Consider the following 14,105-nt stretch of genomic DNA (forward strand, 5'->3'; position numbering starts at 1 on the left):
AGCATCCAGATCGTAGGTGGATTATGCTGGCTTCTGGGAGTGGTTCTGTCTCTCCTCTGGTGCTGAGGCTCCCAATTTAGTGTGCACTGGAGACATGTCCTAGGTGAAATTATTTGTGGGTGGAGGCTTTGGATCAGGTATTTGTAATATCTGTGCAAATGCTAATGGAGTAGATCAGCAGGATCAGGACCTATTAATGGTGGAGCTTTAGGATGTTACCTAACCTCTTTTTTTGCAGGCTGGAAGATCATGATGACATCATGACACTCTGGACACGTCAGAGTGAGACTCTGAAAGAAACCTATAGTGAATATTTCATTGCTGATCTCATAGAATGTCAAGATGAAGAAAATCAGGCTGCTGTTGGTGAGGTCAGTCTACCATGAGCTCTGGTTTTGTTTAATCCTAACACCAGTGATGTCGCATGTGACAGCTCACACTGCAGTTCAACGAACAAAAAGAACAAGCTCACGTTTGGAAGGCAGAATTTGTGATCTGCACACACAGTGCCCTCCGCCACATGTTTTGTGTCTGTCTTTAGGAGCGCTGTCTCCTGTTAAAACAAATGAAGCAGCAGTTCCAGTAATCGTGTAGATTCTTTTCCAGTAATTGGAATGGACCATCTTGAAGAAACCATGTTGCCATTTTAGACATTTGCATTATAGCTGACCAGTTTTCATTCCCAGTGAAAATGAATACTGCATGTGATAGTTTCACAGTTAAAAAAGCTGTAGGTGTTTCCCGTCTCCAGGCTCAGGCAGCCACATTTTTGCTGAATTGAAGACAGAAACCCAAGAATTAATCTAAATGAGAAAGAGGTGGTAATAGTTAGCCTCTGAAAATTCCTTGTAAGGTTTTCATGCGTTAGTAATTGTGCATGGTGGTGTTAGCTGATGGGCAACATAACCTGCTTAATTCCACAAGTCTGCTTTCTATAGCAAATGATTTTACAAACCATAACGTGTTATCACTACCATTGGAAGCCAAATGGGAAACAATAAAGCATTAGTGTAATAGCACATTACAAATGGCTATCTTTATAAATAATACATTTCAATTGTACATTTATAGCTCAATATGATACCAGCAAAAGGTGTTTCAGGCCCTCATAGCTTACACTTGCCACTGCTGCCGCAGATTGGGAAGACACCTCCATGCGAACCAAGATAGATGCCAATTTTCCCTGCAGAGAATGAAGCTGGCAGCCTCTTTTTGCACATATGGTAGATGGATTGGTTAATCAGCCTCTGCTGAGCCTTGGGCCTAGAATTACACAGCAGCCAGACAACTGCAGTGCCCCAGCTTTTGTTCAGTTACGCAAACAAGCAAACAAACAGTCACTTGTTGTTTGAGGGGGAAAATTAAAGTTTGTATTTTTTATTTTGATGGGAGTGCTGATGGCCTCCCATCTCTAAATGGGAGCTCTACATACAGCTCTACAAACCCAGCCATTGCGGTTTCATTCTGTTTAGAAAGGGGGCCTGCAGTATGTGTAGTGAGAGGAAAAAACCTGGTTATGTGTGTTTCGCTAGAAGGTTGCGGCAGCACTAAAAACTGAAGAGCTTCCTATTTTTGGACTCATCTCTGCTGAAAGCCAAAGCCCTCCAGCACACCAGTTCCCATTTTCAGAGTGTATTTCCTTCTGAAGACCCCAACTTCCTGGAAACACTCAGTACCAAACACGCGGAGTGATATGGCCTTTCCCATGGCAGGGGCTCATCGTTGTGGTACTTGCGAGGCTGTTGTGTTGTTTTAAGGACTAGTTATTAAATTATTTTTTTTTTCAGAACTTGAAAATATTTAGCACTTATAATTGCTGCAAATAATACACACCATGTACTCCATTAGATACTGCTTATATACTAGAGAAGCACTTTCTTGAATTAATCATTTTCATAGGAAAATAAAATACACTTTTCAGTTTGAGCAGTTTTCTTTACAAAACAGAGTGCAGTAACTGGCCATTATGGGTATCTAAAGCCTGATTTTACTTTACCTGCACTTTAAGTTAAACAAAAATCACATCTTTTTGGAGGTATGTAGCTGAAAGTATATGGTTTTTATATACTGTAGCAGACGTTTTATTGAAGCAATAGGTCATTATTTGGTCCATACATATAATCCTAATGCTCTTGTAAGTCATAGCTAACAAAACAATTGGACCATCTAATATAGAGACCCTAATACAGACATTACAGGGGAATAAACAGGAAACTTTAACTTTTGCTGGAATAGTTCCTTTATGCACAACCAGTAACTTCTATGTTTCATAATTTTTTTTCTTCAAGTTTTTGTCCTGACCTCAAACCACGTGCTCAGCTTCCACATCTGTGTGCCATTGCTTTTGTGTTTCAGGCTGCTGACACTGCGGTAGGATTCATGAGCTTGTGTTCTCAAGTGAATGTTTCCTTGTTGCAAGAGTGTTTTGACTTGGGGCCTTTCCATGGACTTTGTAAACCACATCCTGAAGATATTCTCAAAATGCCACAGGAGCCAAGCCTTCAAGAAGGTATCTGTGTCCTAAACTGCTAGATACATTGGGAGTGCATGTGTTTCTAGCTTCTGATTAGGTTTTGCCAAAGGTTGGAGGAGGATGTAGGCTTGCTGGCAAGAAAAACACAAGTAGTGTGTCTGTTTCGGAGATGGTTACCTGGTGGGTTGTAATTCGGGAGGGAAATTTTGCTAGCCCTGGTGTCTGACTGGGAAGTGGTGGTTGGTTTTGGTTGTGGGGAGCTGGTCTGTATCAGATATGGGCTAAACCTGGGTGTCAGGTTTTGGAACGCTGAAGCATCAGGTGTGTTTTCTGTCAGTTAGCTATGGCTGTGCTATTAACTGAAGGCTCGGTTTTGAAATGCGGTTCTAATGTCTGCAGCTAAGCTCCTGGTTAACTATGGCTACTATGTGGTCCCATTGACTTGTGCCATCCTATTAACTTCTGGTCCAGCTTCTGCTCTCTTTGCTTGCTGTTTGCAGTCTTCTAGATGATAAGATTCAGCAACTGTCTCTATTCTGTTTTTATACCGGGCATGATACAACAACACATGTACAAGCCACCTTACTGCAAAGCATAGAAACCACTAACATGAATGTTACCTCTTTGCAGAAGAGAAGTGTCATGTAAATGGTTTACAGTTGTCATCTTTATGTTTCAGTGTCAAAGGGCTTTTTGTGCAAAGGACAACATTTTGCTGTCTACTAATTATCAGTAATAGAATTAAAACTCCACATCAGGTCATTGGTATCTGCCTGTCTGAACACAAAGCAGCAGGCAAAACAGGCAGCGAGGGAGCACCAGAGCAGCCACCATCTGGCACCTGGGAGCTGACAGCCATAGAACAGGAAAGCAAAAGAACAAAGTCCTACAGCTGCTCCTGTGGACTTCCCTCCCCCACAAAGCAGCAGCTTGCACACAGAGGTGAAGGGAGCCACTGTCTCCTCCCATATCATCCTGTGCTGCTGGAGCTGCAGCAGTGTCATTTCAAAATAGGTGACAGACATGTAGAGACATAAATGAGACTGAGGGAGGAGGAAACATCAGTCACCATAGTCTGGTCTGAAAAGCTGAAAAGTAGTGGGAACACAGTCCTGCACAGCCAGCTCTAGGTGACCCTGCTTGAGCAGAGGGCTTGGACAAGATGACCTCCAGTGGTCCCTTCAACCACAACTACTCTGTGACTGTTACTGATTTGGGGAAAACCCTCAGACACTTCTGAGTGCTTTCCTTGTCCAGGGGCTGCAAGCTGTAGGCCCATGTTTTGTGGCCAATTCTGTGCTGCTGAGCTTTTTAATGAGGGGGTGGTTACAGGTTTTAACACCGCGGCTCTTACATTTAGGAAGTCGAAGAGACTTTTTCAAAATATGAAAACTTAGCATGAACAGCCACCCTGTTCAGGTTCTGGTGTGACTTGAGTGCTTTCAGAAGTCTATAAAGTAGCATGGCTCACAGCTCACGTGTTCATTGCTCTTCTTTTCCCTCTCCATTTAAATACTAGGTTAGTTTTGACAGTTGATACTAGTTTGCAATCCCGTGTGTCTCCTTCAGGCAAGATTTTTAGGAGAAGGATTATCCCTCTGTTTGAAATGACAGGTAGGTCTGGGGAAGGAGAATTACTTGTAGGCTTTTTCAGGTAGCTTGAGTACAAATTGCTGATGGTCTCAGACACCTGAGAAGGAACTTGAGTGGCATAAGCCAAGAGCCTGGCTCTGACACTATTCCTAGAGGGAAAGCGCCACTAGAAATGTAATAGTAAAATCAGGGTTACTCATGGCTGCGCAGCTCAGCAATATTAATTCCCTTATCACTGAATAATAATTAAAATTATTGTTGTAGCTCTGCATGTTTTAGAATAAATGAACAATTACAACACTTCAGGAAGTGTTTGTTGTCCTGAAACATTGGAAGTTGTTGTTTATACCTGCCCAGTATGGCCCAAAGGAGAGAGGTGAAACTAACGATTGTGGTAGCTGAATTTCAGAGAAAGAAAAAAGAAAGAGGGAAGAAATTCAAATGTAAACTTACTGCTCAAGTTTCTGATACCCGTTCAATAAGGCATTAGATTGCAACAGTTACAGAAGTTTGTTATGGCTTATTGAAAGTATGTGTCTCATATGGTAGATATTTGATAAACAGCTTTTCCTTTAACTGCTTAGTACACATTTGACTAATGGCTATAAACAAAAATCCCTGTTTTTTGAGCGGTTTGAATGATGATTTGTGTTTCATTATTCATGAGATGTGACTCCATTTATTTCAGTATTCATTCATGAAAACTTCCAGGAGAAACAGGAATGCTGCTTTTTTTTATTTTTTGCTTTCTTTTTTTTCTTTCCCTCCACCTACTTTTTTTTTTTTTTTAAATTAAAAATCCCACTCTTTTAGTAAAGAAATTTACAGCAAGAAAGACCCCAACCAAGTCGTAAGCACAGTTCCCTTCCTTCTGCCTTTTTGTTTTATTCAAATACGTAATTTGGAAGGAGGATTGTCTTGCCTGGGGGTTGGTATGTTGGAGTCTTGGGGTTGGTTTTTTTTGTTGAGGTTTTTGTTTGTAAGTTTGGGGGGGTTTGTTTGGAGGTTTTTTGGTAACTGTACAGTCCATATGAGAGTTGCATCCCAGGAGTCCATTGTGGAGCCTTTCCAGTGTAAGGGTGAAGCTAAGTCCTTGGAATGCACTGTAGTGTCAGTCGCATAGGGCTGGTATTTGCTTACTGAGCATAACACGAGCACTCCAGGAATGGCTGTGTGAATGGTGTCTCAGTGATGGCACCACTCCTGCAGGCGGCTGGACTGGAAACCTGGCGCTGAGGCATGCTGGGGTGTGAGGGCGGCTCAGGGGACCCCTTGGATCAGTAGGGCTGGGGACTTCCTGTCTTGAATTCCAAATGCAGGCTGCATTCCTGTGTAGGGTCATTTGATGTTCACACATAAATAAACCCCCAGTGGCTTTCCACGCTCTTTAGCCTGGTAAGTAGGGATCACAAGTTGTTGACATTTTTCCTTTCAGAATGTAATACTGAATAGTAATGAAAGCCCATACAGGAATCTGTCTTTAACCCAGTATTGATATGCCACTTATGCCTCAGGGTAATTACAGTCATTTGGTTGTTACTCTATATGGTGTCACGAATTAGTAGCTACAAAACATTATGATGCAGGGGGAATGATTCAAGGGCTTTTCATCAGGCTTCATGGTGAACTGGCTTCTTGCTCCTGCTGCCTGTTGCCTCTGCTAACAACCCGGCAATCACAGGATTAGTTCCATTTTCTCTTTGTTCACATTCCTTACTTCGTTTAGTGCAACAATATTTGCGTTCATCCCACCACTTCTGTGCACATCCATGCAAACAGTGCTGCAGCTACATTTGCCAGTGGTGGATGAGAGAGCCATTGAGGAATTTCGTCTCAGTGTAAAGTCAGGAACAACATCTCAATATTTACACACAACCAGAGCCCTGTATTAATTACCTGTGACACCTGCAGGGCTGTTTGTGATGGGAAGCAGTGCTGGGTTAGGCCACACCACATCTGATCGTTCCTGTGAAGCCTCACATCTGTGATACCTCTGAGAAACCACAGTCTCAAGCCCTGTGTTTCTTCTTGCCCTGCACATTGCCTCTGCATTCTTCTCTACTAACAGAGGAACAGATTTTCAGATAACATATTTTTCAGAATACTTTTGGATGAATTATTTTAAACCTTCGAGGTATTTTTTTTAAGCTCGTTACTGTATGAAGAAATGCTCATGTTGACGAATGTACTTAGATGGTTTTCCCAAGGTATTGTTCAGAGAGGAGTGAAGGATTCTCTTGTGCTGGGTCTTCTGAAGGTTTTTCGTTCCTTCTGGGGCTCAGAAACTTTGACTTCCTTGTGTTACTGGAGCTCTCACATGCCACGTCCTGGCCTGATGTGTTTGCTGCAGCAGCGATACCCACACCTCCAGAGTTCATGAGTTAAAACTCACGTTCAGGCTTTCCTGTTAAATATAAACCCAAACTGCGAGCATGTCTCTACAACTGGGGAGGGGACAGTAACAGGAATGGCACAACTTGTGAAGGTATGTTCAGGGCTAAAAATGCAGGAGCTAACACTTGGCTTTAGTAGTTCGGGTGGTCACTTGGAGTAACATGTAGGATTCATGTGTATTTCACATGTAGGATTCACACATTTCACATGTAGGATTCACACGTTTCACATGCAGGATTCACTGGTGTTTCACATGTAGGATTCACATATATTTTGCATGTAGGTTTTACTGGTATTTCAACATTTCCTTTCCAAGTTGATGATTCAAATAAGTTTGGTCCATAACGTTAACTTTAATGTGACCTTTGTGCATCTCATCCTGGATACGCCTTCCTTCTGCTGGCTTTAAAGAGAATAATCCAGACCTAGGGACTGCTTTCCCCGCTGTGCAGCACCTGCTGGAATGGTGATCTGCTGTCTAGCAAGCAGTATGCTGGAGGGAAACTCACAGTTGTTTCTGTTCTGGGCAGAGCTCTAAAGAGATCTTGTGTGTTGCCGTGTAAAAACTGCTAACATCTGTCTTAAACTAATGGCCAGGCAATTGAAATCAAACATAATGCATCATGTGTTTCAGATTGTCTTTGGATACTTCGCTTGTTGCTTCTCCATATTTTAAACATCCACTTGAGATTTGGGCCTGGACAGGGATTGAGAAAAAAAATGTGTTTAGTGGTATCGCAGCAAGCTCCCTAACATCTGGCTGCTTGCTTTGACTGCCGTAAGCATTTGGCCAGGGGTGCAGTACGTCCGTGCTGGGTGGCTGTACGGGTGTATATGCAGCATCGTATAGTATGGCAGTCAGGCAATAGACAAACTGAGCAACCACCTTGTGTAAGAAGGAAAATGGGGTTTAGAGACCTAGTTAGGTTTAGCAACTGAGAAGGGACTTCTTCAAATACCTGATTCTTGTCCCTGCTTGCACCAGTAAATAAGGGTTCTGGCCTGAGCAGGATTTATTCTGAATTTGGGTTGGTTTAGGAGAGCTAATCTGGGAATTGAGAGCCCTTGCTCACCCTTGTGATCATCAGAAAACAAGTTAGAACAGCTCCAGGGTTTAAGATACCAGTCAATATACTAATCACTCAGACTTGTCTCTTCAAATAGGGTAAAAATTTACTACATATAATACATGAGTTAGGAATTGCCTCCGAACTCTGTCTTGTTCAATTCTTCTTCTGCAACCAATTCTCTGATTTTTTTTTATTTTTTTTTTGCCTTGAAATCAAATAGTCTAATGAAATTCTAGCCAAGTAACTGTGGGAGGGTCTATTTTAACTGTGGTTGTTAAAAACCAATGAAATAAACCTTCCAATAAAGGCAGCCTGGCACACTCTGCTTAATGCTGTGATCCTGAGGATTCAGCTTGCATTTTTAAGCCTGATGCTTCATTTTCATTACTCAGGTGAAGATAAAAGCAACCAAACAAGTCAAGAGACAGAGACTGTTCCATCTCCAAACTTTGAACATGTTCCGGATGAGGATGCAGCTGTGCAGGTAATACCTCTGCACACAGTAGTGCTAATGACTTTCAAAGCTAATGTGAAGCGCAGGTAGAGGCTGCCAGGACAGGCAATGCTTGCTATTGCCAGTCCTGCACTGTCCTGTGCATGGACCCACGTTTAGATCTGCTGTTGTGCGGGATCAGGATGGACGGGGGTGGTTTTCTCATCCACTTCCACAGGACCAGCCAACACAGGGGCAGCAGTGAGAGGAGGAAGAAGATGGGGGCCTGTTTGTGCAGGTCTGCTGCCAAGTGAGGGCATATGGAAGCACAGCTCTGAACGGGCTCCTCGCAGGTGGGAGAGAGCTTTCCTGGAACTGGCAGGGTGGGAGCCAGGGCGACGCCCGAGGGTTTGGCTGACTCTCTTGGGAGCTAAAACGCTGCTGTTGACAGGAAGCTGCCAGAGCTGAAAAGCAGCAATGCAGCTCCAGTTTTCCCCTGTGGGCTGCAGACGTTAAAGGGCACGTGTTCTCTCTGTGCCTCTTCTGTTGAGTGAAGCTCAACTTGATAAAAGACCATTCCTATGAAATGCAGTGGAGCAGCAGAAACCTGCAGAGAATTTACCCTGAGAAATTCTGAATGGTTGCATCAGTACATATCAAAGCTCCTCTGGTTTTCTTCCCATTGTTCATTTCCATCTCCACAATTTTCTCTGCATTGATCCCATTTTCTTTAGCATAACATGTTTTCAACTTTCACCTATTTTCAATACACACCTGGAAACAATTTTTTTTACATAGAAACATTTCTCAAAGATAAATGGTTTCCTGCCTTACAAAGGGACTCTCATGGTAACTTAGTTTGTGAATATGTTGCTCTTCAGCAAGAATGTGTGTATTTTTAAAGACCATTTTTATCTAGTGTTTGAGAAACAGACATCCCATTAAATATACCTCCTTGAACTTTGTGTTTGTCAGAATATGACAAGTAAAAAGTGTATCCCTGTGCATGTGCTTGGAATGCTGTTAGGTAGGAATAATGCGAAAGCTGTTAATTAAAAATGAAAGTATTCTCTGAACTGTTATACGTGACCACTTGTGTGTTGTTACTGCAGAGCAGCGGAGCCGTTACCGTCCCCCAAGCTGAGCTGCTCTCAGGTGATGTCAAGGATTTCAAAGCCTCAGCAACACTCCTTGAGGCTGAAGAAAAAGGTGCTTTTCACCCCGTGTACAGAGGAGCTTCCAATGCTTTCTGTATCCGCCTGTTTTGGATCGATGAGAAGTATGAAAGCAGGTAAGCTTGGGTGAAGTTCCTGCTTTCCCAGTTTAATACCAGCTCTCAGTGCTCCATTTTTAGGACAAAGCTGGAAGTGGCAGCACACGATGCAGGGAGGTTGGATCTTTTCTGACCTCTTTTTTTCCCATTTCTTTTACTTTCACTAATAACTTAGTGAAATTTTGAAGCTCTGGTTGCAACTTTCCCCCTGTGGTGGGACATCTGTGGGGACAGGAAGTTCAGAATGCATTTCTGTTGGCAAAATGCTAGTTGAAATTTTGGAAGAAGGCTACTTCTTCTTCTTCTTAAGAAACATTGATGCCAAAGCTGGCTAACTGCAAAAGGAGCTGGATGTTGCTATACTGTTCATCTTGTTCCATGGGGCAGTAAAAGTGTTCTGAACTCTGTGGTTAAATGTTCTCCTTTCTAAAGCCTCAGTCTCCCGTCACTGAGAGAATTGATTCAGTTTCCTGGAATCCACTGCAGCAGGGGGAAGACAAAGTCTTTTTATCTTCACATGGTTGCTGCTGACTTTGGACTCTGAGATCCTGGTGGAGTAGAACAGATCTATACACGTGTTAGACCTTTTTTTGCCAAATTTCTCTGCACCCCTGAAGAATGAACCTGTGCTCAACCACATCAGCAAAGCCTCTCCAGGAGCATTGGCCCGTTCTGCTTACAAGTGAGCCCTGCTCTTGTTTATAGAGCCTAGAAAGAAAGATAAACCATGTAGATACTTACAAGAAGGAGACAGAAGGAGGCTGAGCACACCCAAGGTCTTCCATGCTCTTGAACAGATGTGATTTCTAGAGACCCAGGGTATCAGTAGCAAGGACTTTACAGATGATGAGTTTGACAACTGTAGTACCATTTGCAGAAACATCTCTCTGCTTGTGGTAGCAGTCACTAGTGACTGCCAACTTCTCAACTCATCTGCTTTAGAGGAAATTTAGGAGTACACTTCTCTAAGAAGACAGATAAGAACTCCTTGAAAATTAATTCTATTTCTTAAGCTGTTTCTTGGTTAAGGAGGGGTCCTACCCAAAGGGATTAAACACTGAATCTGCTTCAACTACAAGTATCCTAAGTTACAAAAGCAAAGCAAACACATGGTCTTCTTGGTACATGTTTCCCAAGTAACGCAGGTCAGATTCATTAGGAGGAGAGAGAAATGCAGTGCCGGAAGTCTGTGGTGTACTTGGAAGCACTGATGCACGTACATGCGACAGAACCATGGCACTGCAGAGAGTCCATTCCAAAACACTGGATTTCTGGACAATCTGGTCTAAAATAAAATTCAAATAATTATTCCAGAATAAAATAACCTTATTTTAAAATACTGCTGAGGGAGGGCCTTGCTGTGGAACTACTCCTTTACCCTGAACCAGCAATTCACAGCAGTGGTCTATACCTGTGTTGGGAAATACTCTCCTGTAGGCTAGTTGAGTTCTCTGCTCACAGCATCCTGCTTAGGATAGGGATCTCTCACTTTTTTGCCCCCTTCTCAAAGTCTGTCCTTCGTCTGCACCACGTTTCTCTTCAAGGTCTGTTCACTCTGTTTATCACTCAGCACTGCAGTCCCATTCTGGTTTTCGCTGGAGACATCTCTGGAACAATTTGGATTCCAAGATGGGTATCTGTGGAGAGGACAGCATTCCTTCCTGAAGGCTTCTCCTCAGATTAACTCGTGCAAGATCCTCTTCTCAAGAGCTGAGGAATCTGTAGATCTTGCTGTTTTCATGTATTTTGCTTGTGTTTGCTTTATCCACCTGTTTGCGAAAGAAACCTTAGAGAAGTGAGGGCGTTGAAAGGGTGGTGTGAGGCAATCCTGGCTGTGTCCTGCAGGAGTTACTGCTGACCTGCATGGATCCAGAAATAGAAATGCAGGCATGATTGCATCTTAGCCCTCGAGGGGAGCTTACCACTGAGGAATTTGTGTTACCCAGTAAGGTTGCTAAATGTTTCCATCTCTTAAATCTGGAGTGGCTTAAATCTTAAAGCTTTGTGGCTTGTTAATGCATTGGAAGTGAACTGTGGAGGAACCAACCTGCTAGTTCTTCTGCAGACATTTGATACCTTTTTAAGAAAAATCTCCTACCTTCATTCTTGTGTTCCCTGCTGCCAAGGAGGTGCTGGATATGAGAGAGCAGAAAACTCCATTGCAATGGCATTTCCCTTTCCCCCATTTAGCTAGTCTATTAACTAGCTGTAATTATGGACTATATAGGTGACTGTATAATGCCCCAATCCAGATCTGTGCCTACAGCTTTTGTTGAAAGTTTTCTTTCAAACATAGATATTTTTATTAGAAATTATTTCTCTTTTCATTCAGTAATATTATTGGTCAAGTAATTAAAGGGAACTTAACTACAGGTCTGGATGGAGGAGGAGTCTTATCAATAGTTTTAGGTGATGTATCTATATTGAGTTTCTTCAACAGACATTTTGTACAGTGGAAAATATTTTATAACGCTTCAGCATCATTCATATGTGGGTTTAGAGCTTACACATAGGAGAGACATGAAGAATTTGTTAGATTTCTCATGTCTTTTAAACTCAAATTTCATTCAATGGTCACATTTCACTGTCACCATGGAAAAGAGGGTGGACTTACTCTAAACCAGTAGGTGAGAAGTGGAAAGAAGTGTTCAAAACCAATTCAAGGTATTGACATTCCTGTTAGTCTCATCAAGCACATCAGAGACCTTTATGAAGTGGGTAAAGACAGAACTCTTGGTAGTGCATATGAATGTTGTGGGCCATAGCAACAACTGTTTGCAACCTCAGTTAACGCTGGCTGTACGTTAACGCTGCTCTGACAGCCTGTGAATGACCTCTGGAAAACGCTGGAGTCAACAGTGTGAGTCTTTTTCTTTTTGCCTTTCAGTGAAGAGCTGAGAATGCTGTGAGATTAGTTCAGACATGGAGGCTTATTCTTGTTACTAGTGATGCTTTAAGGCCTGGAAGTCAGCTGCAGACAGTGTGCAACATCTGCAGCTGATCAGTGAGGAACAAGTGGACTGATGACTGTGAATAACTGTGTCTTGCACTTACAGGGATGTAAATGCCAACATGTACAGGCTCTGGCTGATGTGTGCTGCATTTAACAGTGTATTCTCTCGCTTGCAGATCACTGGATTTCCTGAATTATGTTTTCAGGCTTTTCCCAGTAAGTATAATTCAAGTTTGTGTGCATGCGAATGCGTGGTGGGACAGTTGTCAGCAGTATAGTAGTCAGCCAGAGTATTTGGATATGACGCCCCAGGAAGTCTGTGACTGACAGGAGCGAGCTCTGACTGAGCTACCCTGGGCTGAGATACTCTGACGAGTTCAACTCCCCTCCATGACTGCTTTGGACTTTCTGTATCGCAAACATCAGTCCTTGGTTTATGTTCCACAGGGGCTTTTCTGAGATGCAGATTTAGAAAGCAAATATTTCAAACTCCTTTAAAATCATGCATACATCCAGACTGTACCTAAGTTAAAAACAAAGCTGGGGGAAATACATTACATTCTTGCATTCATCAAGTCTACTGTGCACACAGTGCAAAGTCAGTCTGTGATTATTCTATCAAGGAAGAAAGGGGTGTCGGGGAGGGAGCTGTGCATGGAAAAAAACAACCATTAGGGAATATCAGGATATTAACTAATAAGTCTTCACTATGGGAGCTAAAGGACCTGCTTCTGTGAGCCAGCTTGATGTTGAGCTCATCAGTTCCTTTGTGCTGCCCAGGCATCAAGCCAGCTAGGTAGAGCAATGCTTGGAGTGTATGTGTTGTGAGCATGCAGTCACTTTGGTTTCTTTCTGTGCCCTCAAGATAAGCTCTTGTGTAAAGCTTCTACTGAGGTCACTAAGAGCCTTTATTGTCTGCAATTTTCTTAGGACAAAGACTTCTGTGTCATCCTCGTACCACATCATGAACCAGAGTTCCACCTGATCCAGAGTTTTGTCCGGGCTGTCCCTTTCTGCACTTCCAGATTTGGCCAGGAGCTTTATGTGTTCCACCGTGCGGGGCTGCTCACGTGAGTCCTGTGCCTGGTCACCACAGTTGATGCACTCCCCAGCCCAGCACCAGCTGGGTGTTCCTTTGCTGGTATTCTGCATGGGATGGTACATCTTGCACAGCTTGAGTCCCCATAACAGTGTATTGAATAGCCCTGGGCTGTGCCTGGAACACGCAGGAGCAGAGCTGAGGAACTTAGTCTTTAGCAGCGCTACTACAGTATCTTGCTGCCTGTTCTGGAGTGGATCCTAAGCCTACTCAGGTGTGTCTCCAACAGCACTATACTAGACAATGTGAAAATAGCCACAAGTAGTTAGTGACATGATTTTTAATCAGAAACTGAGATCATTAAAACTGTAAAAGCAAACAGTCTTCTGACTGCCAGCACTTATATATAGCTTCCTTCAAGTAAAAGCAAAGTGCAGTGAGAGGATTCATGAACATTGGTACAGACAAGAAGCTTCTTCAGTTGCCTCATTGTGAACCAAGGCTAATAGAGAAACACAGTGCAGAGTTTGGCCCTGTGGACTGGGTCAGGTTGTGTGATGCTGATACTTGAAAGCCTGGTATAGGTGTAATTTATGCAGTAATGCATTTCTGAAACATGCAGAACGCAGCATAACCTCATTGTTGAGTATCTATTTTATATAATTTATGTCTTTTTATTTTGGTTTTGAATCATTTATTTCATACCTTTGAATTTCCATGATACTCTGAATGCTTCTGTAGCTTGAAATACTGGTGGACTGGGACACACAACCATTCTTGTTGTGACTGCTGTTGCGTGGTAGGAGTTTCCAATGCTTTGTTTGTGTAACAAGCCCAGGCTGGCCCAGGCACCAGCTGAAACTGTGGCACAGTTAGA

At 42.9% G+C, this 14,105-nt stretch overlaps 1 protein-coding gene across 1 annotated transcript in view; it reads left to right on the forward strand.

Annotated features, from left to right (window-relative positions):
• CFAP61 (cilia and flagella associated protein 61) overlaps positions 1-14,105 on the forward strand; it is a 38,738-nt gene that overhangs the window by 326 nt on the left and 24,307 nt on the right. The window contains exons 2-7 of the mRNA XM_010018018.1: positions 239-371; positions 2,356-2,509; positions 7,923-8,014; positions 9,076-9,254; positions 12,366-12,405; positions 13,120-13,259. Coding sequence (XP_010016320.1) covers positions 239-371; positions 2,356-2,509; positions 7,923-8,014; positions 9,076-9,254; positions 12,366-12,405; positions 13,120-13,259 — 738 coding nt within the window. The remainder of the gene's footprint in view (positions 1-238; positions 372-2,355; positions 2,510-7,922; positions 8,015-9,075; positions 9,255-12,365; positions 12,406-13,119; positions 13,260-14,105) is intronic.

Source organism: Nestor notabilis, unplaced genomic scaffold, assembly GCF_000696875.1.
Source record: "Nestor notabilis isolate BGI_N333 unplaced genomic scaffold, ASM69687v1 scaffold33287, whole genome shotgun sequence".
Lineage (NCBI taxonomy): Eukaryota > Metazoa > Chordata > Aves > Psittaciformes > Psittacidae > Nestor > Nestor notabilis.